Source organism: Castor canadensis, chromosome 4 (genome assembly GCF_047511655.1).
Source record: "Castor canadensis chromosome 4, mCasCan1.hap1v2, whole genome shotgun sequence".
Classification (NCBI taxonomy): Eukaryota; Metazoa; Chordata; class Mammalia; order Rodentia; family Castoridae; genus Castor; species Castor canadensis.
The window spans coordinates 38,138,077-38,160,347 of record NC_133389.1 but is presented as its reverse complement, the minus strand read 5'-3'; the positions used below and the strand labels follow the sequence as shown (position 1 = coordinate 38,160,347).

Genomic DNA, 22,271 nt, shown 5'->3' with positions numbered 1-22,271 from the left:
TGCCCAACAGGGGCAGGGGGGTTCCTGAACTCCATTTCCTACAGGGCATCACTTTCCTAACGGCCTAAGGCTATTCATCATTTCTTTCTCAACCCTCACAACTATCTAAGGCTGGTGCCACAAAAGCTGCCATATTGTTGAGCTCTCATCTTCCAGTTATGCGTCACTGTGTGGGAATACAGCAGTGGGACTTCAGATGAAGACCCTAAAGATGGACAGACCAGTGGCAAATGATGCAGGGGGGGAGGAAAGGTGTTGTGTGCGTGACCTGGAGCACTCTTTCCTGTCTCCTGCTCCTGGGCCAGCCACCACTCTGGTTTGCAGAGCTGCCCACAAGACATGCACCTCCATACATGGACAGGAGAGCACCGCATCCTGCTGTCTTCCTCCACCCACCTCCACACACACGGTCACCTTTCTAACCCAGGCCCCAGCCAAAGGCCCAGATGAGCCCAGAGGTTCACATGAGCAGCCTCTTCGGGGAGGAAGGGAAGGGAAGGGTAGTGACTCACCTTCTCTCTGTTGCTGGGGAATCATTGGTGGTGGCTGAGGAAAGGCCTGGCTTATCTGACCATAGGCAGCAGGGTAGGCGGCTGCTGGAGAGCCGAAAAGAAGAGGCAACAGATGGCAACAGGACGCAGAGACAGACAGACAGGGTGAGAGGCATGAAGAGAGAGAGATGTCAGTATCAGGCAGGAAAGGCTGGCCAGTCACAGGTACATGTCAGCTCAGCCACTTCAGAAAAAGCAGCTTTTAGTTTCCAGTACCAGTGAAGGTGTAGGGACAGGGTAAAGATTAGAGACATGCATGTGCATGCATGCATGCGTGTGTTTAGGGGCCAGCAAGTTTAATCTGGAACACTAAACAGCAATGGCTGACCTACCCTCACTCCCACTCAAATGACACCTGTGTGGGAGGTGGGATCTTTCCAAGGTGTGGACTGACTTCCGGGAAGCCTGCCCAGGGACTGAATTGGACAAACCTGTTTTCTGTATTCAGTTGGAAAAGGTCAGAGATAGGACAGGAATGGCCAGCTCCTTCCTCAGCCTGGCTTGGCTCCCACAGCAGCAGGACTCGAGGTCAGAGCTGTGGAGGGCCTGACTGGTAAGAGCTTCCTCTAGGTTCCAGCAGAGCAGTATCAGCCTTCTGTGTGTTCCTACCTTGGCGGGCAGGACCATCAGGGGAGATAGCACTGGCTCTCTAAAGCCAGGCTTGGTGGGGATGATTACAGTGGGGTGCCAGCCAAGTGGTGGGAGAAAAGGAGAAGTTTGGCTCGGCTTAACGACCCCCATCTGCTGGTCCCAGGGTATCTCTTCCCACCTCTTCTTTTTTGTTTTTCTACCTCAGCCAGCCTCTCCTCCTGCCTCTTTCTTACTTGTCTGGCTGGGAAGAGTGGGCAGAAGCTACTTTTCTTCTAGAGTCCCTCCTTCTCGCAAACCCAGGCCATTGTGCTTCCTGGGCCAGTGACCACAGACTGCACCAGGCAGCAGCTCAGATTGGCCCTGGCCCTGGTGCTGCTGTGCAGCTTGGGGCTCCTGGGCACACTGGCCCTGGCAGTCAGTACCACAGAGACAGGAAATGGGGCCTCAAAGAAAAGTAACTGCACAGCAAAGGTGCAGTTAATTCACACTTCAGCCTGGCTCACCAACTTGTCTGAAGTTCTGCCCACCCACCACTGCCAGGGCATGGTGTCATGTTGGGAAAACTGACCTGAACCCTAGGGGACCTAAGAGAGGGAGGCAGTGGGAATGTGGGTGGGGGGTATGTGTGTAGGGGGGTGGTGGGGATAAGGGTATCTCTGCCAGCACAGACCTCCCTCCTTCTACACTGGCCCTCTGACACTTCCTCCCCACCCCATGCAGTTCTGGGCCCAGGTCTGGGGTGAGAAGGGGACACTGATGCCACAGGCAGGTGTGAAGAGATGAACTCAGCCAAGGAAAAGAGCCGAGGGGACGCGTGGATACTAACGACCTGCATACTGCTGCACTCCAGCGTAGGCCTGTTGCAGGGGATCCGCGGCGGTGGGGCTCTGTGCTGCAGGGGAGCCAAGAGGGCAGAGGTCAGTGGTGCACACCCAAATTGGCCTCTGCCTCACCATGCACAGGGAGACCATTCTGTGGCTGCACTACCCTTTCCAGTCACTGCATGCTGGCCCTGGGGCAGAGTGTTGAAGACAGGCACCCTGAGTACTGGGCCCTATGGCAGACCTCCCTTCTGCTCAACAGTGAGAGCCTTGGTGAGAAGACACTGGAGGGCTCAGGTGTGGAGAGTTGCTGTGAGGCTGGAGGCTATTGGGGAAGGGGGCTGTCCCCACTGATCCTTAGTAGAAGTTGGGGGCACTGAATGAAGAAACAGCCTGGCAGATTCCATCTAGGTGAAAGGAAGTCTACAGGAGGCCTCACTGTCCTCTCTGCACTGTCTGCCTGGGCCACCACTCCTGCTCAGAGGGACTCTTCCCTCATTCTGAGGGAATGTGCACAAGACACAGAGGTCTTCCACTCCTGTCCTTGCTGGAGACTCTCCTAATAGGTCCTGCCCATACAAGTGAGTCTGAGAGAAGGATGCTGTCCACAGAAACCAAGAAGACAGAAGACCAAGGACCCTTGACTCAGGATGTCTGTCTCTCAGTGGGAAGAGAGAACTCTTGAACTAAAGCTGGACTGGGGCAAAGGCTGGGCTCACCTCTATGGCCTTTGCTGTCTCTGAGGAGCTGTGGGCAAAAGACTGAAGTATGGACCAACAGTGGGTGCAGCCTTTGGTGACCAAGGCCAGTGATGACTGTCATGGGAATGAGCTGGTTTTGGAGGCCCAGGGAGGTGGATGGGGACAGCTGCTCATTCACAGTGAGGATCCAGCTGCAGTATGTTTGAGGCAAACTAGACAGCCCAAGGTGGCAGGAAACCACCCCACTCCCAGGCTCACAGGCCTGTTGACCCAGGCCCGCTAAACTAACTGGCTATGTCAGACTTTGGGGCCTTTAAAATGGGGACAATTTCCAAACTTCCTTCTGAGCTCTTGTTCCTGGATCTTTCAATTCTATTGGGAAATGGCACCTAAACCCCAGAGAAGCTCTGGGAAAAGGCTGGGGGAGAGGTCCCTAGAGATAGCAGGATAGCAGTTTTGATATCCCCTAGGAACTAGCAGAGAAGCTGGGCCACTGGGGCTCTGCTGTACAAGGAAGAGCTGAAGCTGGGCTGTGATACTGGCTCTTTCCTGCCTAAACCTGTCCCTACATTGCCTTTTCCTGCCCCAGCACCCCTTCCCCATCCAGTACTAGAGACTGGAGCCAAGAACTGGTTCTGGACTCTGGCTCCCTCTGCCTGTCTTCTGTGCCAGTATAAGCTCTCTAGAGGGACAGCCACATCTGCCTCATCCTCTTTGTCTTCCTGGCTGCTCGCCCATACAGTTCCTTAAAAAAAAAAAAAAAGATGCCCCTCCTTCAGGGCACATAGTTAAGTGCTCTTGTGCAAAACAACCTGCACAATTGACATGGAAGCCCCCTACCTGCTGCCAGAAACGGTAGTGCTCAGCAAACAGTACAACAGAAGGAATGTATGAACAGTCTCAGTGTCTGTCAGAGCCACCCCTTCCAGGGTGTTATGTGGCAGTGAAGGCCACACTGTGCTCCCAACAGGCTCATGAGCAAGAGGGGAGAACAGAGAAGCGACTGAGGCTAGGAAGTGGAGAAAAGTATTCACAAGACCCCTCTCTGCTTCCCTGCTTAATGATCTCATTAGTAACTGCCAGAGAGTGAACGTTTTGAAGGATCTCGCTCATTACCATGGCTCCAAACTCTGCATTTAAAGATGGTAAATTAATTTTTTTAATGTACTACTTTTCTCTTTTCCTTCCCTCCATCCCTCCCTCTTGCTCTGGCAGGGAATTGTTTATGGGATGTGGCAGATTGTTACAAATGGGGGAAAGAAATATTTCCAAATTCCAGGAGGGAAATGGCTCACAGATGCTTATGGGGATGGGGAAGGAACAGGTTTGTCAGAATCCAGAGATCCAGATGGCCTTGCAGGCAGGGAGGAGCAGAGAACGAAGCCACTCAGATGTGCTGGGGTGGGGTCTCCAGCCCACAAGCCTGAGAATATTGTCACTTCCACCTCCAGCTTGCCAAGCCTCTCCCTTGCCACCCCTACCAGCCTGGAGTCTTCATCCTTTACACATCACATCCTCTGGGCTCTACCAGAGGCCCTACCTCTAGACTCTTTTGGCTGCTTCTCAGTGGACTGTGGGTTGCACTGCAGGGCAAGCACTGGAATCAAGGACAACTCCAAGTTCAGAGTTTAGAAATAATACTCCTGTATTTCTCTTTGGCACAATGATCTTGCACTCTGCTGCTGATGGAACTTTTATATACTACAGACATCTGCACTGCACAGAATATCTGGGCTTTGGTGGTTTTATCAAGCTCCACAGTGGATTCTGATGCACACTCGGAGCGAGGAGCTTAAATGTAGCCTTCCTGAAGGGTCTATCATAGGCTGTCCTCTTTCTACCTTTTGGACAAACCTCCTACCACTCTTGCCCCTGCCAGCCAGGCCTCTTACAGCCTTAGGGCCTCCAAAACAGCTTCCACCCAGGAGTGTGCACCTTATTCAAACCCCCCTTTCCAATTCTTGCCTATCTGTTAAAAGTGCCCATCTGAGCCTCCTCCTCAGGAAGGCTCTTTGGGAACCTCTTTAGCCACAGAACTCTCCCTTCATTTGAATACTTCACCATCTTGAGTCTGAGAACATTCAATCTTGATCAAACTTCACTCGGCCTTCTTGTGTCATTTTACAGGTGAATGCTGTGTCTCCAGCAGGACTTCTGAGTTCCCAGAGGATAGGCCCAGGTCCTGGCCTCCTTCTGGGGCCTTCTTTCATCCAGTACAGTCTAGGCACTTACTAATACTTGTATGAACTATGTAACCTCATCCTCTGCCCTCCAGAAAGTGGACAGGACTCCTCACATCTCTGTAATATGGCCATGTGCTAGTCTAGGGCCCAGTTCCCCTGCCTGATATCAGTCCATCCTCGAAATAAAAATGAGGAGGTACTTCAGGTCACCTGCACACTCTTGCCACCTGAGTGTGACAGGAGCAAAGTTAATCAGGAATAGGCCTCTCAAATCTTTCAGTGTGGGTCCCTTTCATGAACTGCAGGTCCAAAAGCCATCCCAGGCCTGGGCTACTGTCCATGGTGCTGACAGGGTTTTCCAAACACCAAGGAATGAAACTGACATGTTTATCCAGATTGTCAATCATTATACCTCTACTTCCTTCTTCAGCTAGTCTTTTCTTACTCAATGCTAAGTGTGATTATTCTGTTAGCTTTGATCACCTCAATTCTTATAGCTCAAATTCACACTCAATTAATTTGCAACTACTAGCTTCTCTGCAAGGGCTGTATAATTGCATCCAGTGTCTTCTTCCCTAAGGATGTTCCTGGAATGGGAATTCTCTCTGAGTGATCAAACACTTCATGAGGGTAGGATTTTGATCTCTTCTCTCCACCACAGGTTCCCTGAAGCAGGACAAGAGGCCCTGCTTATCACATTTAGGGTTCCACCAAGGAGTGGATAGAGGGTGGAAGTCACAAGTTATTTGTTGTAAGAGGAAGGACAAAGACAGAGTGAATGAAGAGTGTGCTGTGTGGGGAAGGAAGTCCTACTGAATGTGCTTACCTGGGTAGGGATGGATGCCATTGGCAAACACAGCTTCCGCAGCAGGTTGCCCATTGGCCTGTGGGGGAAGGCCAGTGAAGCCGTTCACCCCAATGGGGGACGGGATACTAGGCACGGCTGGTGCAGTGATGCCCGGAGGGGTGCTGCCACCTAGTTCCAAGGGTACAGAGGGGTTGGGGAAGAAGGGAGGCAAGCAGAACAAAGGTGAAGAAATCTAATCAATGGAGCTCCACGTTGCTCCATTAGTCTTGGAACACATGCACCAGCTCAGTTTTATTGGTGAACCATGCCTTGGCTTAAATTCTTTTATGGAGTGGCTTCGCTCATCCCAAGTTTATCCATCTTTCACAGCAGAGTCCACGTCTCCTCTACCCCATGAAGATTTCTCTGACCACTGACAGTTCATCACGGAGATTATTTTCAATGCTTTTGACTTTAACCATTCTTGGTCCTCCACTCTTTTTCAGTGGCTTTTTCTCACTCCAGCTAAGTCGGGATTGGCTGGTCTCTGTTTGGCTCATGAAGAGCTGATCAGATGGAGAGGTCTTAACTCTGGTTCCTTTGTTCTGGGAGAAAAGGTTATTACAGAATCTAGTCTTGATCCTATCTCATACACAAAGTAGACTCCTAGGCTTCCCTAGTAGAAACAATGGTCGTGGTCATGGCGGTAAGGGTAAAGCTCAGATGACAGTATCTTGTGTCATTCCTATTCCAAGGAAGGAACCTTCAGTGGAACCCAAGATGTGAATAGTATGGTAATTGTACTGAGGCCCCAAAGGCTGAAAAGAGCCTTCTTCTTCATATAAAAAAAGTAGGGTTTTGGGTTGGTGGAGTAGTTCAAGTGGTAGAGCACCTGCTTAGCAAGTGCAAGGCCCTCAGTTCAACCTCTAGTACTGCCAAAAAAATTCCTTAAAAAAGTGGGGTCTTCCTGAGGGTGAGCATCTGAGGCTGACCCACTGCCTAGGCTCATGAGTGTCTCTGAGATTGGGGACCAGAGCTAAGTGGGGGTAATGATCAAGTTGTAGTCAGTGATGGCACGATTCTTGGGTCTAGAACAGGGTTCTCAATTTTGGCACTAAAGTCACTTGGGGCCAGATATTTCCTTGCTGTGGGGAGCTGTCCTGTGCATTATAAGATGTGTAACAACATCTTTGGCCTGTACCCAATTATAGTAGCATTCCCCACTCTCAGTTGTGACAAACAAAAATGTCACTGGACTGGATAATAGCCAAAAGCCAACCAAAAACATGCTTTGTGAGTTGGGCTGTTTCCAGTTCCTCTTATTTGATAACATATATGGTTATCTCTAGCTGGCTGCATAACTGCCTTGGAAAAGGCCAGTGTATCTATGCTAGCTTAAAGGGAAATGTTTGTCCCTCAGCCAGGGACTGAACAAGGTCACAGAATAGGCAGGGCTACCCTAGACCTCAGAGGGTCTAGGGTAGGTTTCATGTCATTTTCTTTCCAGATATTGATTGTTAACAGAGGTCAAGATGAACTGCTTTCCAACATAAGACAACTTGATGGAAATTCTCATCACCTTGACATCCTATCATGGACTGCATGGGGCCCACGTCCAATCTTCCCTTAGATCCCCATGGATTAGAACATTATTTAGACAAACTGCCAGAGGACAAGGCCTCCACTTGGCTCCAGACACCATGTGCTTTTGACACAACATGGTCCACTGGTAGCTGAAATTAGGCCCCAATGTGGGCCCAGCTACCCTCCATGGGGCCAGGTCCTGGGTTGGTACCTGTTGGCTCACCTGAGGTTGGGGTCATAGGTGCGGCCGCCAGGCCATTCATGTTGAGGGCCGCCATCTGCTGCATCTGGGCGGCAGCGAAGGCAGCCATGGGATTCAGGTAGCCACCTTGTGCGACTGATGCCATGAGGGCTGCTTGCTGCTGCATCAGCTGGGGCAGAGGGAGTGGAAAAAATATCACGCGCTTCCAGGGGGCATCCCTCCCCACCAGGGAGCTCAGCTCCTGGGGACCAATTTCCCAGGTCCTGAGCCCCAGGGAGCCAGGGCAGTTTCCTGGTCACCACCCCTAGAGAGCTCTGGTGACTTCCTCATTCCTGCCATATCTCTGCTGGCTATTACAGGCCACCTCTCTGGTAGATGACTGCATTCAAAAGTAATAGTAGGGGACTTTGGGACTCTAAAGTTACAGAAAGTGAGGGAAAGAGACTGCCATAGGTGCTGACTAGCCTGGGGGAAGGCCTGTTGTTTGTGGGGATCTGCCACCTTAGCATTACAGACATGTTGGATGAGCCTCTCAGGATTAATCTGTAGAATTAACAACACAGACTGTTGCCCAAAATGACCTTAATTTGGGTCTGCTGGATAAAACAGGAGAATCATGACAGACTTCTGAGAATATTGTCACAAAGGTGAGTGGGGACAAAGAAACTGTTGGAAGTGTCCAAAGCTTGACACTGCTGAGAAAATGAGGTGAGTCTGCACAGTAAGAACCAGAACCCTAGTGGACCTCAATGTCACCATGTGGGGATTGCAGTTCCAAGTCAGGGGACAGCTGAGAGAGAGGCTGCTGTCAGCGCAGTCCAATGTGGAAAAAAGATAGTGGGCTAGTGACCTGAGGGGACTGCAGAGGACTGCAGTGGATGTATGGGTGTGAAGGCTTTGGATCATTTCATAGGACTCCTGCCAGGAGTGACCAGAACACCTGAGAACACCCTTCCATGTGAGAGGGTGGGAACCTTCCCTCACCCCCATTAGTGTTTCCTAGGATTCAGCATTGACTTGGCTAAGGGGAACCCACTATTGACCCCCAGGACAGCAACCCACCTCCTCCTGGCAAGCCCCCTCCACTCGACTGCACCAGCCTTTTCTTAACCCTTTCTGAGGCTACACTCCCTGGTGACTGGTCCTCACCACTCCCTAGGGCACAGTAGTATTTCTGGTTAGAAGTCTCTCTAGGGGTTTAAGGGGGGAGCTCCAGAACCACCGCCCATTCTTGCCCCCACTTACTGCCTGAGCGTAGGCGCCGTAGGCCCCAAAGGGGATGGCCATAGGGTTGAACATGCCCATCTGGCCAGCCATCTGCTGCATTCGCCGCATCGTGCGCTCCTTGTCAGTATCAGCAAACTTGACCACCAGACTGGACGAGGCTCCCTGCAGCCAGGGCAGCATGTGAGACCTACATCTCCCAGCATACCACACCCAACGTCTGAAACCCTGGCCTGGGCCCACCCCACCCACCCTCTATGGGGTGCTATCCTGGGGACAGGCATCAGCACCTTACACCGGGGGACGGGGGGTATAAAAAGGTCTTAACCCCACCGTGGGCATTTTCTATCTGGGTAGCCTTGGTTTCTTAACTTATCTCTGGGCCCCTGTGTTCTTGCCTGAGAAACAGTGATAAGAGTAATGCTTCCCAGACTGTGACCTGGGACGACTGGGCCCCGGACGCACAGGTCTGCTCGGACGCCGCCCCACCCCGTCCCGTCCCGCCCCGCCCAGCCCCAAGGGCCACACTCACAGGCATGGTCTGGCTGCCATGTAGGGCGTTGATGGCGGCTTGTGCCTCGGCGTGGGAGGAGTACTTCACGAAGGCGCATCCTGTGAGGACAAGACAGGCTGAGCCATGGCCCCGAGGACCCAGAGAGAGAGAGGGCTGGGACTGAGAAGCCGGGCGAGAAACAGAGGGCGCATACCAGATGAAAGAGAGACAAAAAACAGAGGGGGCGCAAAAAACACAAGACAGGACGCCCACGGTGCAAAAAGACCCATTAACATGCCCCCAGTGTGGCCTCCGCCTGCCTGGTGTGTCCCCGCCCCTCCCCCACCCCGCCCCTCCCCGCCCCACCCCGCCCCTCCCCGCCCCCACCCCCGCCCCTCCCCTCGCCTCCCCGCCCCCCGCACCTTTGCTGTTGCCATCCGGCCCGCGCAGGATGGTGCACTCCTCGATGTTCCCGAAGGCCTCGAAAAGACGGCGCACGTCGTCCTCGGACTGCTGCTTGTTGAGCATACCCACGAAGAGTTTTCTATCTTCTAGAACAAAATTAGGAGATGCTTACCCGGGCCGGGGGAGGGGAGATCCGGGCAACGGGGGTGGAGAGGGAGGAGCTTGGGAGGGGGCGGGGCTCAGCCGGAGAGGACGGGGCTTAGCTGCGGGTGGGGAAGGGCGGAAGACTTGAAAGGAGCGGGAGTAAGGGAGCAGAGAGAGGCTGGGTAGGAGGGGAAGCGCAGAGAGCAGGTGACGGAGGCAGGAGCTGGATGGCAGCGACTGGGCCTCCTCCTGCCTAGAAGGTGGCACACTGAGGAGCAAAGTCCATAGTTTGGCCCCTCGCCCAGGGCACGTGGGTCGTTTGAATGCCCAGTGTTCCCTTCTCCCTCCTCTTAAACACTGTGTTCTTAGGATACCAGAATTATTTGCAGTGGACAAGTCAGTGGCGGACCTTTGCTTATGCTGTTCCCTCTGCCTGGAGGAACCTTGTAACTCTCACAAAGAGTTACAAGGTTGGATCCTTCTCTTCTAGGATGGCCCCTATACCCATGCCCCTCTGCGTCCTCTCCCTGATAGTTCAAATTTCAAAGGACAGTCATTTACTGCTTTGCTTGTGTAATTGTTTTCTGTCTGGCTCTTCTCCCTTGTCCCTGACCCCCCAGGTGATGGGGGAAAGAGACCAAACCTCTGCCACAGCAGCAGTGCCTGGTGCATAGTAGGCTCTCAATGTGCTTAGAAAATGAACAGAGAAGGAAGGAAGCAAATCCAGGCCATTCCCGGGGGGCACATCTCCTTTCCTCTCACTTGCTTTTACCTTATCTGCACACCGAGTCCTTGGTCTGGCCCTTCCTATATGTTCATGCTACAAAATTCAACTGTGGCACTGTGGGGGAGTCCACAGACCCCACACACCGTGTGTGTCAGAGGTTAGTTGACCCCACTCAGCTGTGAACTCAGGCTGATGAGGATCTGCAGTAGCTTGTAAATGCCGGCAAAACGATGTCCCGTGTGGGGTGCTCCTCCTACACTGTGACTTCCACGCCTCTTGAGACTGCTGTAGGTAATGCAGCATGGCAGAAGTGGTGCAAGTGACTTCTGAGGCAAGGTCATAAAAGGGAGCAGTTGACTCTCTTTGAGGGATATTTGCCAGTCACCATGATGTGAAGACCCCCAGTGAGCCCATAGGAAGTCCACTGACATCCCTGGTTGACAGCCAACACCAGCCACCAGACCTATGAGCAAATGAGTCTTCAGATAATTCCAGCTTCCAGCCTGTGAACCTTCCACCCAAGGCTCAGACATCCTGGAACAGAGACAAACCTTCCATGCTGTGCCATGAGAATTCCTGACCCTCCGAATCTCTGAGCTTAATAAATGGTTGTTTTACACCTCCCAGTTTGGAGCTAAATTGGTATCAGCCATAGCACCTGCAACTGGGTCCCAATGGTTGCAGCTCTTAGAAGGCACTCGCTGGATGTTTGTGGACTCGTAAATAATTGACACACAACCCCCCAAACCTGCGAACTGCCACATGTTTATAGTTTTATCTGAACACAAGGGCACTCAGGAATCCTGCATCCCTCTGTACTGGGGGCAGCTGGTACCTCCTTCCCAGAGAGCCCTCACTGCTGGGAGATTTCACACAGGACTGAGGAGCTATTTTGAGGTCTGAAGCAAAGCAGAGCAAGACTCTAGGCTCCTGTACTCCTTCCCAAGCCACCCTAGGTCCTTTTCTGCAGTAAGTTCTACCCATTGCCCTGTGGGCACCCCTCAGCCTGGATGTACTCAGCACTGGGCAAATTCTGGATCCTGGCTCCTCTCTGTATCCTGTAGGGCACACTGTCAGTTCATGTTATCAGTTTGGGGTCAGGGAACATCAGCCTGGCCCTCTGTCATAATTGGGCTTCAGCCAAACTTGGGAGCAGCCCCAGCCTGGACTGCTTTATGTTATGGCAGGACTTTGAGCCACACTTCTTCAGGGCTACAGCGCCTCTGGTTCACCAACTACAACTCTGGGGTGGGAGCAGCAGGGACTAGGAAACCAAGAGCAGGTGTGTGTGGGGGTGGGTGGAGAGTTAAAGTGAAGAGGAATGGGAGGAATAGAAAGAAAGAGCAAGGAGAAGTGAGGTGGGCAGAAAGAAGGGAAAGACTGGAAAAGGTAGAGGGCCCTTAGATTTGCCTTCCAGAAGCAGAACAACATTTCACTTGAAAGGAAAGGAGAACTTTTACTCCTTTCATGGAGAAATTCAGACTCTCTCCTATCCCCAACCCTTGGTGCCTTTTAAAGGTTCTGACTAAACAGGATTTCCAGAAAAACTTGCTAATCCCTAATCCACCCTTGGAAAGAAGATGGAAGGGAAGAGAAGGCACCTCCTCTGTGAATCCTGATTTACATGCCAGGACACAGCTCCCTGGCTTCCCTCTCCTGACGTCTGGATGTATTCCTTTATTATCCTCATGACAGCTTTCTGATTGCATTAGAATTCATCCACATGTGCCTTCCTATCCAGCCTCTTCCCTTTTGCCTGTGGGTTTTCCCCCTAGTTCCTTCTCTCCTCCCCTGAAGTCTTTTACTTTGCAATTCTCAGGTGTGGGCTGCACCCCTATTCTTGAGACTTGTCTAAACGTATAGGGTGCCAGGCTCTCCCTTTCCTGCCTATCCCAAATGCTTGTTTCTAGGCTCCTCAATTGTGTTCAGCTTATACTCTTTCCACTGGTGTTTTGTGAATGTGTAGTCCTCAGGCTTGCTTTTCAGACCAAGGACTGGCAGGATACTGAGTTCTGAGTTCAGAGTAGACCTCCTTCCAGGCAGGCTCAGGGCTTCACACCCAGCTTCCTTGCTTCCCAGCTATGTAACTACCTGCTTCACACTTGTTTTCGCTGTCCTTAAATGGGGACAAATAGGCCCTTCTTCAGGTGGCTGCTAGGATTCCGGGAGATGCTGTAGGAACAATGCTTGACAAGCAGTAATAAAGGGACTACTTGGATTTTTTTTTTTTAATGTGGCAGGAAGAGGAAATGGGGTATGTTAATCCCTTTGTTTTGCCCTGACCTGATTTGGCCAGGAAGGCCACCCTTGCTATGAGGGGCACAGAGGTCACAGTTTTCGAGAGGCCTTGGGGCCTCAGGGCAGGGAAGGTACCTGCAATAACAAGATGGATCATCTTGGCTGATCAGCTGAGGACCACAGAGGGTTCAGTATCCCCTCCTGATAAGCTCAGATCAAGGCACTATATTGTGCTCTCCTACAGCAACCGGAGCTGAGCCCAGAGTCCAACACAGGCAAACATTGGTTGTCAGGTTGCACCACCTATGCTTCAAACCTGGAGAAGGTGCAAACATCTCTGTATCTCCCACCTGGGCCTTCACATGGCCTCTTTCTCCTGGGAAAGGGGTGGGACAAGGGGAGCACATTCCTACAAGTATTCAACAAGTGTTTCACTGAGCACATTTCTGTGCCAGACACTGTTCCAAGCACTGCTTCAGCTGCAGTGAACAAGAGGCAAAGCGGCTCACTGGAGCTGATATCCAGACGGGAAGAGAGGTCATCTACAATAAGCAAGTCCCCAAACAAGACAAGGGCCAGTGATCCCTAGAACTTTCTTAGAGGGACAAGGCTGCAGGGTAACAGAGCTGGCAGGACCCTGGATGGCACCAAAGGTCTCATGACATTCCGCTAAGGAACTTGGGTGGTATTGGGAGTTCTGGGACCCACAATCAGGACCTAAACTAGCCCCAGCCTCTTGAGCTCCCAATCCCATAGCAACTGCTCCTGACTTCCACTCTTTTGAAGGAGAGTGCCTCTATCTGCTGGTGTGCTCGAGCACCTGGGGTGCAGGCGTGTGACTCCCAAGAAGGACTTGGCAACAAGGTGCCAGTCTCAGCCCTGCCTGCATCCAAAGAGGGCAGCTTAGCTCTGTGTCCACATGTCCCACCCCCATGGAGGAGTGGGCAGAAGTACCCAGTTCTGAATCCAGTGAAGGCATTTACTGTCACTGCAGGAAGGGCTGGGCTAGGGCACTTGACATCCCTTGGATGCATCTTCTGGTCATTCCTTCAACATGCATTTATTGAATTATTACTGTGTACCTGGGAACTGACTGACCAGATGATCTGACATGAGTCTTGGGGCCCCTCCTAGGTTTTCTTTCAGTGGGTTGGGAGGTTGTATATATCTGAGATCCCTGGAGAATTCAAAGTGTTTGGACTGTGAGGCCCCAGACTCTCTGCCATGAAGTTCCAGGTAAAAGAGAGAGCAGACAGGGTCTGTTTGATGGTCACATTAAGCCCTCTGGGCTGCAGGTTAGAAAGGACTGATGGGGTAGGGGATGTGTGTATGCCTGAAGGTTCCCACATGGTGGGCTAGAGGTATAATGCTTGGGGGGCAGATGCCAGGACTGCAGGCCCACAGTAGAATTTGAGCAAAAGCTGTGAGGTGCAGGAGACCTTTGGTTGCCCTTCTCACCTGTACCCAAGTTGTCCCTTCCTGTGGCTGGGCTCTTAACAGCAGACCCTGGGAAATTTGACTTGCTTTTTCTGCCTCCTGCCTCCCACAAACACGTGCAGCTCCCATTCTTCTTGCTTGGGGATCTTCTTTATTTTTCCAGAAACTCAATCTGACTTTGAGCTTTGGTTTCCCCGCCTATAAAATGCATTGGTGACATCTCTCAGGAAGCAGAGGTGCTGTGAAAAGGCAGTGGAGTCTAGTTGCCAGAATCTGTCCCTCCAGGAGAGAGATAAAGACTTCTGTGCTCATTCCTCCCAGGGTGTCAGGTAGAAAAGAGCTCAGGGTGAAAAGATTTGCATTATGAAAGGAGAGCTTGGAAAAGAGAAACTCGGGATTGGAATAGGCCCCCGGAGGGGGATATTTCAGGGATCTGTCTTTGCAGTCTCTACCCTACCCCTACTCCAGCCCCAGGAGCATCTTGCTGGCTGCACAGGGCGAGTGGCCCCTGAGGGGAGGAGGAGGCGGGTGACAGCAGTGCCACTTGACTTGCCAAATGCCAGCATCCTGGCACTAATGCTCAAATTCCGGTTTAATTTTCAAAATTTGATTTGCTCATTATCATCGGCACTAAACAATATTTCCTGCTTAAGGATAGACGGCTGCTGGGGCACTATGGACGAGTGTTCAGATGGTTAATGCCTTTTATTATGGCAATAGACTTTTACTATTCTTTTCCCTCCAGCTGCTGAGGGAAGGCTGGGGGTGGGGGTGTTGGGGAAGGACCTGAGCTGGCGAGAAGTCTGGGGTCAGGGGCCAGGGTGGGAATAAGTGGTTTTGAGGTCTGTGGTTGGTGGGTGGACAAAGAGGCTCCTAGGAGGCATGGAGATTCAAGGGTAGCAGTTTGGGAGTAGGGAGAAAATGCCAGAACTGGGGTCTTCTGTCCTGCTGTAGAGGCTTTGTCCTGGGAGTAGATAGGACCAGGCAAGAGCCCAGAGACTCAAGCACTCCAAAAATCTGCCCCTCAGCTGCTGGGCAGAGTCTGGAACCCTAAGAGTGTCCCATGCAGGGTTCTTAGGGGTCTCTTAGGTTGTTTACTTTGGGGCTACCCCCCTCAAACAGGGGGGTTGGCCCCAATCCCAGGACCATCTGCTTGGTGCCTGAGGTCTCCCAGACATGAGTCTAGGGGTGAAGGGCACATTCCTTCTCTCTAACTTCATCTGTGGATCAGGGAGGACCTTCCCTAGGAAGGGGGAAGGTTGAAGGTTGAAGGACTCTGAGTTCAACAGGATCCAGATAGGAACCTGATAGGAAATAAGGCTCTATTAAGTCCTGGTTCTATCACTTTTTGGACGTGCAACCTTATAACTAGGGCATATACTCGCCCTGGGCAGAGCCATGTGAGGATAAATTGAGTTAGAATATATGAAACGTTTTAGTACAGTTCAATAACTGCCAGTTATTATGACTGTTAATAGCTATAATTTACAACAATAATGGTATCCCACAGGATTGCCAGCTGGTGGGATAGCAGCAATGCCCATCCTACTCCATAGAGGTACAGAGAAGACCCCCAGGGGCATTGAACTGAGCAGTCATGCCAGCTAAGGCCTGAAAAGCCAGATCTCCCTTTGTACCACCCTAACCATCTGGCAGCTGAGCTGCACCCCAGCATACTCCAGGAGGCCTATCTTGATTGAGCCAAAACAAGTCAGTTCTCAGAGTTCAGTGAGCATCCCTATAAAGCCACTTCCACAAATTCTCCCAGTCCAGATCAGTCAAGCTCGGAAGGGACCAAACTGACTCACCTGCATGTACATCTGTGTAATTGTCAAGGATTCTGACCCACCCCACCCGCAAATCCAGAGGTCTCTTTGGCTTCCTCCTGGCCCTCTCTGGTAGAACCCCGTCACTGCCTCGGGAGGGCAGCACACAGCCTCAGACCTGCCTTTCACATAGGAGGTCTTTACCACTTTCTCCCACAATTACCAGTTTCCAGCATTGCTATCCACACCAGGGTTGTTAGCTTGGGTTTGGCTCCCTCTGCAGCTCTGCAACCAGATTGGCTGACCAGAAACAAACCAGTTCCTTGGGGTCACTATCTAGGGCTCAGGGTGGCTTCCAGCTTGAAGTGACCCAGTAGAGAGGACAATCCCTCCATCCTTCCCCCAGCACAGTGTGGCAGAGCCAGAGTCAGTGACTGCAAGCTGGGCTGAGAGCTGTCTCATGAGGATGAAAGCCTTTCTTCCTGGGAAGAGGCTGAAGGAGACATCAAACTAGATCAAAGGCTGCTGGGAGGGGAAGGAGGGGGCTGCAATGGAATGCAAATGAAGACCCTCACCAGCTCTGGCCCCCAGGGGTGAGGCGGTGCCAGGCCTTGATCTGATGGTTCCCTCCAGGACCTGTGCTGTTTGATGTTGGGGTGGGAGGAAGCAGGAGCTGGAGAAGCCATCCTGTCACCCGCATTTGTGTTCCTTTAGCCAGCTCTGCTTTCCAAATACTTCAGGAACATCAGCAACCCTCCTCCTTTCCCCCTTGGATAGAGCCACCAAGTCATGACGATCACTTCCTCACTGTCTCTGATACAGACCTCCCCCAACCCACCCTCCATCCCCTGTTCTCTGCTCTCCACACAGCAGCCAAGGGTCAGTTCAAACCCAAGGCACAGCCTATCTCTCCCCTGCTGAAACCCACCCTAGCCCCCACTCCACTCTGAAAACCAGCTCAAACTTTCACATGACCTGTAAGGGGCCCCACAGGCACTCAGAATTCTACTGCCCCCACCCTGGCCACTCCTCTCCTCCACGAACGCAATGTCCATGGTCATTCTATGCATTGCTGAAGGTCTGGAGCCCAAAGTGCCTGGCATGTGGTAGATGCTTAATCAATATTTGTTGTTCTGAATGAATGAATCCCCTTGCTCAATGGGTTTTGAGGGTGGAGCTGCTATGGGCCTGGAATCCTGATGTGTGCAGGGAATGAGGCGCTGATGTCCAGGAACCCTCAGAAATTCAGGAATGAGTGTTTCCTGGAAATTAGTGGCACCAGTAACAGTGGGAAGTGCAGTGATGGGTCTGGATTGCTGAGTGCTGTGGGCCTGGGGTGGATCTGAAGGGCTGGAGCTGGACCCTCAGGATCTCATGGGCAGTTTGCCAGGTGGGAGAGGCAGGGAGCATCTCAGTTATGGAGTAGCAGGTACAATAGCCAGGATACACACAGACACACACACCCCTTCTTCCTTCCATCAACTAGAATCTAAGCACTTTCCCAAGGCCCCTAGGCCTGGACCCCTCACCTCTGACAAAGCTTCTGTTTGGCCTGGGCTCAGATCCTAGGTCCATTCTTCTCACCTGAGCCCATCCTCAATGCCCCCCACATCCTCCGTGGGCTTGGTCTGGCTGTCTAATCCCCAGTACCTATGGGTCTTCCGTAGCTCACTGGACTTCCAGGCCCACACCTGGAAGTGTCAATGCCACCTAGTCCCTACATGACAAGAGCCTGTAGGACCCACCTCCAATGTCACAGAGCCTCCACTATCCCTAGCCAGCACTGTTCAGTCCCGTCAATACCAACTCCCTCCCTGTGGATTTGTAGTGCCTTGATCATGGCTGCTGGTCTAAATCGCTCACTCCAGGAGGTGGTTCTAACAGCAGTAATGATAAGAATCAGAGTGGTTCTTATTTATCCAAGAGTTTCCAGGACCCACATACCGAGGTAAGCATTCAAAAGGTATGACAAGCATTTTCTTACTTCCATTGCACAGATGGAGACACTGAGGCATGGAGAAGGTAGGTAGGTTGCTAAGGAGTTCACATGCAATCTTTGGTGAAGGCAGGACTCATGCCCAGGTGGTCTGAACAGAGCTAAATTCTCAGGTCACTGTCCTTCCTGGTAGAAGACAGTACTGAGTGGAGTTCTCACTCTGCTCTCTCCACCCCTTCATCTCTGCACAGACAACTGGCAAAATGCCCAGTAGCCACATTGCTTCGTGAAGGCCCGGGTTCAGGTTCAGAGATCAGAAGGGTGAATGAGTGTGACAGCCATAGCCTATTGCTCAGCTCCAAGGGTCAGACTCATGGCCATTCCCAATTGTCCAGAGGCCCCCAGTGATGCCTCAATCCCTCCCCAGTCTTGTCTACCCAAAGCCCTCTGTCTTAAAATCCCCTGGGTACCCAAGAAGTAAATCTCTGGAGTCTCTCCATACCTAATCTGGGCTGAAAGGGCCCTCTTTCCTCAGCACATCTGATGTGCTGGCACTATCCCCCTGACTGTAGTCTGCCCCTTCCTGACCCCTGGAACCTGCTCAGGGCAGAGGAATAGCTCTTGAGAAGAAAGTTTGCAGCATGTTTGGGGAAACAGAACTAGACTTGGGGTCTATTACCACCTGGTGGTGGGGGGTGCACAAATGCTTCCTTCACCTTTGTCTCTTGTGTTCTGAGAGGTGATATGCTGGCATGGGGTCTGTGGATAGGAGCTGAGCCCTGGTGTTTGGTGCAGGTAAGGGGGCTGGAGGCCACACCCATCCACCTCACTGCCTCTTTCTCTGACCCTCCATCTGTGAGTCTGCATCAGGTCTCCCAGCAGGAGCCTGGGACACCACTGTGGCTCTATGTAGAAGTCACCTTTTGCTGGGGCGATGGTGTGCAGCCATCTCTCCAGGTAACTGATTATACATTTGATCTGCTACATTATCCTTACCAGGCGCTCGGCACACGACAGAAGGCCCAGAGTTCTGAAGGGACTTCTCCACAGCTGAACCCTGTTGTCTAATGGGGTTTCCGCTGGCGTCTGGCACACTCTCCTGCATTTCACCCATCACAGGATAATTTATAGCATAATGGGGCCTTTTTTTCCCTTTATATCATGTGGAAGCATAAATTATGGCCAGTTTGTCCTCGGCTCTCAAGGAGACAGACAAAGCAGGGCTTCATTCCAGCTGGGGAGGAGGTTGCTGCAGGGGCTGGGCAGGGGTGGAGTGGTCCACAGGGGAGGAGGGGGCAAAAGGAGAGACCAAGGACTAGAGTCAAAAACCTATTGCTGATAGGGCAAAGAATCAATTCCAAGTGGTCACGGTACTCGGAAAAAATAAAAGACCCACTTGGAGCTGTTTGTCTCTATTAACGGTGGAGCGGGGGCTCCTTAGCTGAGCCGCATGGCTGCACCACGATAAAGCCTCAGGGCAGTTCTCACTCCCTACAGACAGCTAGACCAGCCTCTATCCCTGGCCACAGGCTTACCCTCATGTGAACTTCAGACCCTCCTAGCTGTGGTCTGGCTTCCCAAAGCCTCACAGGGAGGGTGAGTAATCTTGGTGTCCCCTGTATCCCCTGTCACCACCACGGACATAACAGCATGCTCACACCAGGAGACCAGGGGAAATTGCCTGCCCCTCTGGCATACCACTCGTGTTTAATATTGAGGGTGAGACAGCTAGCAGTTCACTGCGGGAGCTGAGGGAAGTGGAGGGAAGAATGGCCTCTGATTCTAAGGTGCTTGTCTAACCTAGAGTCTCGTGAATCAAGAGAGATCGCATGGAGGCTGTGATTCCAAGACTACTCCCACCCCTGGGTAATGCCAGGACTTCTAGGGATCCTCAGGGGCCACTGGGCTCTACCTCATTCAATACGACCCAGTGGGAGGCAGTCCAGAAGAAGGTGATTGTAGGTGTCTCCCTGGATCTGCTCAGAGCCCTTGTTCCCTCTTCCTCAGGGATTTGTCTGGAGTCTAGGCATCAGTATTTTTGGCTTTTGAAAATTACTCAGGTGACATTAATATGCAGCCAGAGCTGAGAAGCGTCAGCCTTCTGTAGGTTGCCATCTCTCCTTGGGCACATGATTTCTGACTGCAGGCCCTGTTGGTGATGATAGAGACAGCAGCACCCACCTTCTATGCCTCAACAGCTGAGCCTGGGCAATCTGCCCATTACTCACAGGAAGCAGGCTGAAAAAACTTTTCGAATTTGGGGCTGGGGTGAGAGAATTCTCTAGGTCAGCAGTGTTCCAATGACTTTGCAAGTCCCCTCCTCTTTCTCCTCTCCTCTCTTTTGTGCCTTTTCTCCTTCCATCCAGCAGGCTAACCCTGCTCTGAGAGGGAAGTGTTGGGCTCCTCTTCTATCAGCCATCCAGTTTTCCTCCTCTCCCACTTTGATCCGGCTACCCCAGACCTCCTAGAGTTTCTGTTGCCCACCCCCATGGAACTCAGAAGGCCCATGCTTAAAGTACACATTGTATTAACTCATGACTGATAATGGAGTTCAGATAGACACAGAGATGGATGGGCGGGAGACATGATTAATAAAGGCCAGATATCCAGATTAAATGTTAGATGATAGATAGATACACAGAGGAGAAAAATGATTGCAGAAAACAGATAGATTTATGATGGATGTCACATAGAGCGATAGATAAATGTGGATGACTGGATGGCTGAGATGTTACTGAGGACTTCAGATGATGGGGTCTAAATGTAAAAGGTCAGAAAACTTGTCATTGATACCCATACCTGTTAGAGTGCTGGATCTTAGAAGACTGAACCCTCTTCTATTCCAGACCTACATTGAACCAACTTGCCTTTCAACTGGGGGTCCTAAGCCTCCATATTTTCTGGTGGGTTTGTGGTGAGCACATTTGCAATTGGGCCAGTTTACTGTGAGCAACTAAAGATTCTCTTGGTTTTCCTGAGCCTACAGCAGGTCAAGGCTGCCTCCTGAGCTCCCACAATACCTGATGAGGAAACCCCTTCCTGAGGAGAGTGACAGCTCCAGTACAGGAACATGCTCCTTAAAGGTCAAGGCGGTGGCCTCCAACCCCATGGAACAGGACGATTTTTGGTGTCAAGTCTGACTCCACCCTGCTCTTAGAGGACTGGCATCACCCATATTGTGTATACAGAGGTGTATCCTCTCATTCTCTCAGTCAAGGACCATGGCCTCAGAGGGGACAATAGCAGCTAATTTGTCTTGGAGCACTCACCACAAACCAAGAACTTTAATTTTACAAGATGGCCACCACTCTCACCCCCATTTTACAGATGATGAAACTGAGATACAGAGAGATTTGGCAACTTGCAAGAGGTCCCAGAGCTAATAAATAGCAGAGTCAGATTTGAACCCTGGTGGTCTGACTCCTGAGCTCTCATCTACTGTGTAGAAGGCACACCCTGCCTGCTCATCAGACTGGGTGACTATCAGGCTCTAGGGAGCTCAGAAGAGCACATGGCTCTGGGGACTGCATGATTTGCATTATGTGTAATGACTAATGAGATTGGGAGGGGGCATCAGCTTCCTGGAGGGAACAAAATATTCTGAAAGGTGGCACCATGTTCACACACCTTGGTTGGTGTGTGGCTGGCATTCCTAATTACAAAGGAGCCTGCTCTTGTCCTTCAAGGGTGTTCCCAGGGCCTTCTGGTTGGAAATATTTTGTTATTATGAAGTTCAGTTTACAGAGACAGAAAGGGGATCTCTCATGTGGCAGAAACTTATACACTAGCTGTGGGCTTCCCTGGATCCCTCTTATGACTTACTGGTCAGTCATGCAGCCAGGCAGTCAACAAAGTACCATGTTGGGAGATACAAGAAGGAGACCTTGACCTTCAGATAAATGTGCTTCCAAATAAGGCCCTACATGACCCAGCTGTGGAAGGGCAGGGCATTATGGGATGGGGGTGCTGGACGAAGATACATAGGGCCAACAGAAGGGATGGTACATCATTTAGCATAAAGTTTGCTGGGATGCTGCATTGTCACAGCTGAGTCCATGGTCCTAAAGACAGGCTGCCCTGTTTCCCATCTCTGGGGAGGGGCGGGGAGAAGAAAGGAAACTTGGGGATGAGAGAAGAGAATGCAGAGAGTTTTCCTCAACTCAAGGACTTGTTTGCAAGGAGCTAGAGAAGGGTGGTTTTGAAAAGCAAGACATGACCCTCTCACTGACAAGGGAGGTAACTTGGGGTCACAGCACTATGAGGACTACACTGCATGGAGCAGGTGCTCTGGGAGAAGTGAGTGAAGACCCCTGCTGGTCTCCTTAGCCAGTCCTTCCCTTTCTGCCATAGTCAGACTTCCACAGGGAAAGCTGTGGCTGACCTTTTGCATGTCCTGACAATCAGCCCTGGACCAGCTGGGCATCTCCACGCATTCTATCCACCTCTCACTACCATGCTTCACTACAGCATGGTTACATCCC

At 51.6% G+C, this 22,271-nt stretch overlaps 1 protein-coding gene across 50 annotated transcripts in view; it reads right to left on the bottom strand.

Annotated features, from left to right (window-relative positions):
• The window catches only part of Celf4 (CUGBP Elav-like family member 4), a 288,929-nt gene that overhangs the window by 19,196 nt on the left and 247,462 nt on the right, over window positions 1-22,271 (bottom strand). For 8 of the 50 annotated variants that reach the window (XM_074069933.1, XM_074069938.1, XM_074069937.1 and 5 more), the window contains exons 4-10: window positions 9,560-9,685; window positions 9,177-9,256; window positions 8,666-8,809; window positions 7,442-7,589; window positions 5,674-5,823; window positions 1,969-2,034; window positions 513-593 (exon numbers count right to left, since the gene is read on the bottom strand). In XM_074069933.1, coding sequence (XP_073926034.1) covers window positions 513-593; window positions 1,969-2,034; window positions 5,674-5,823; window positions 7,442-7,589; window positions 8,666-8,809; window positions 9,177-9,256; window positions 9,560-9,685 — 795 coding nt within the window. Of the gene's footprint in view, window positions 1-512; window positions 597-1,968; window positions 2,035-5,673; window positions 5,824-7,441; window positions 7,590-8,665; window positions 8,810-9,176; window positions 9,257-9,559; window positions 9,689-22,271 lie in introns of all 50 variants that reach the window. The other 42 variants (XM_074069924.1, XM_074069935.1, XM_074069929.1 and 39 more) reach the window with 8 other exon arrangements.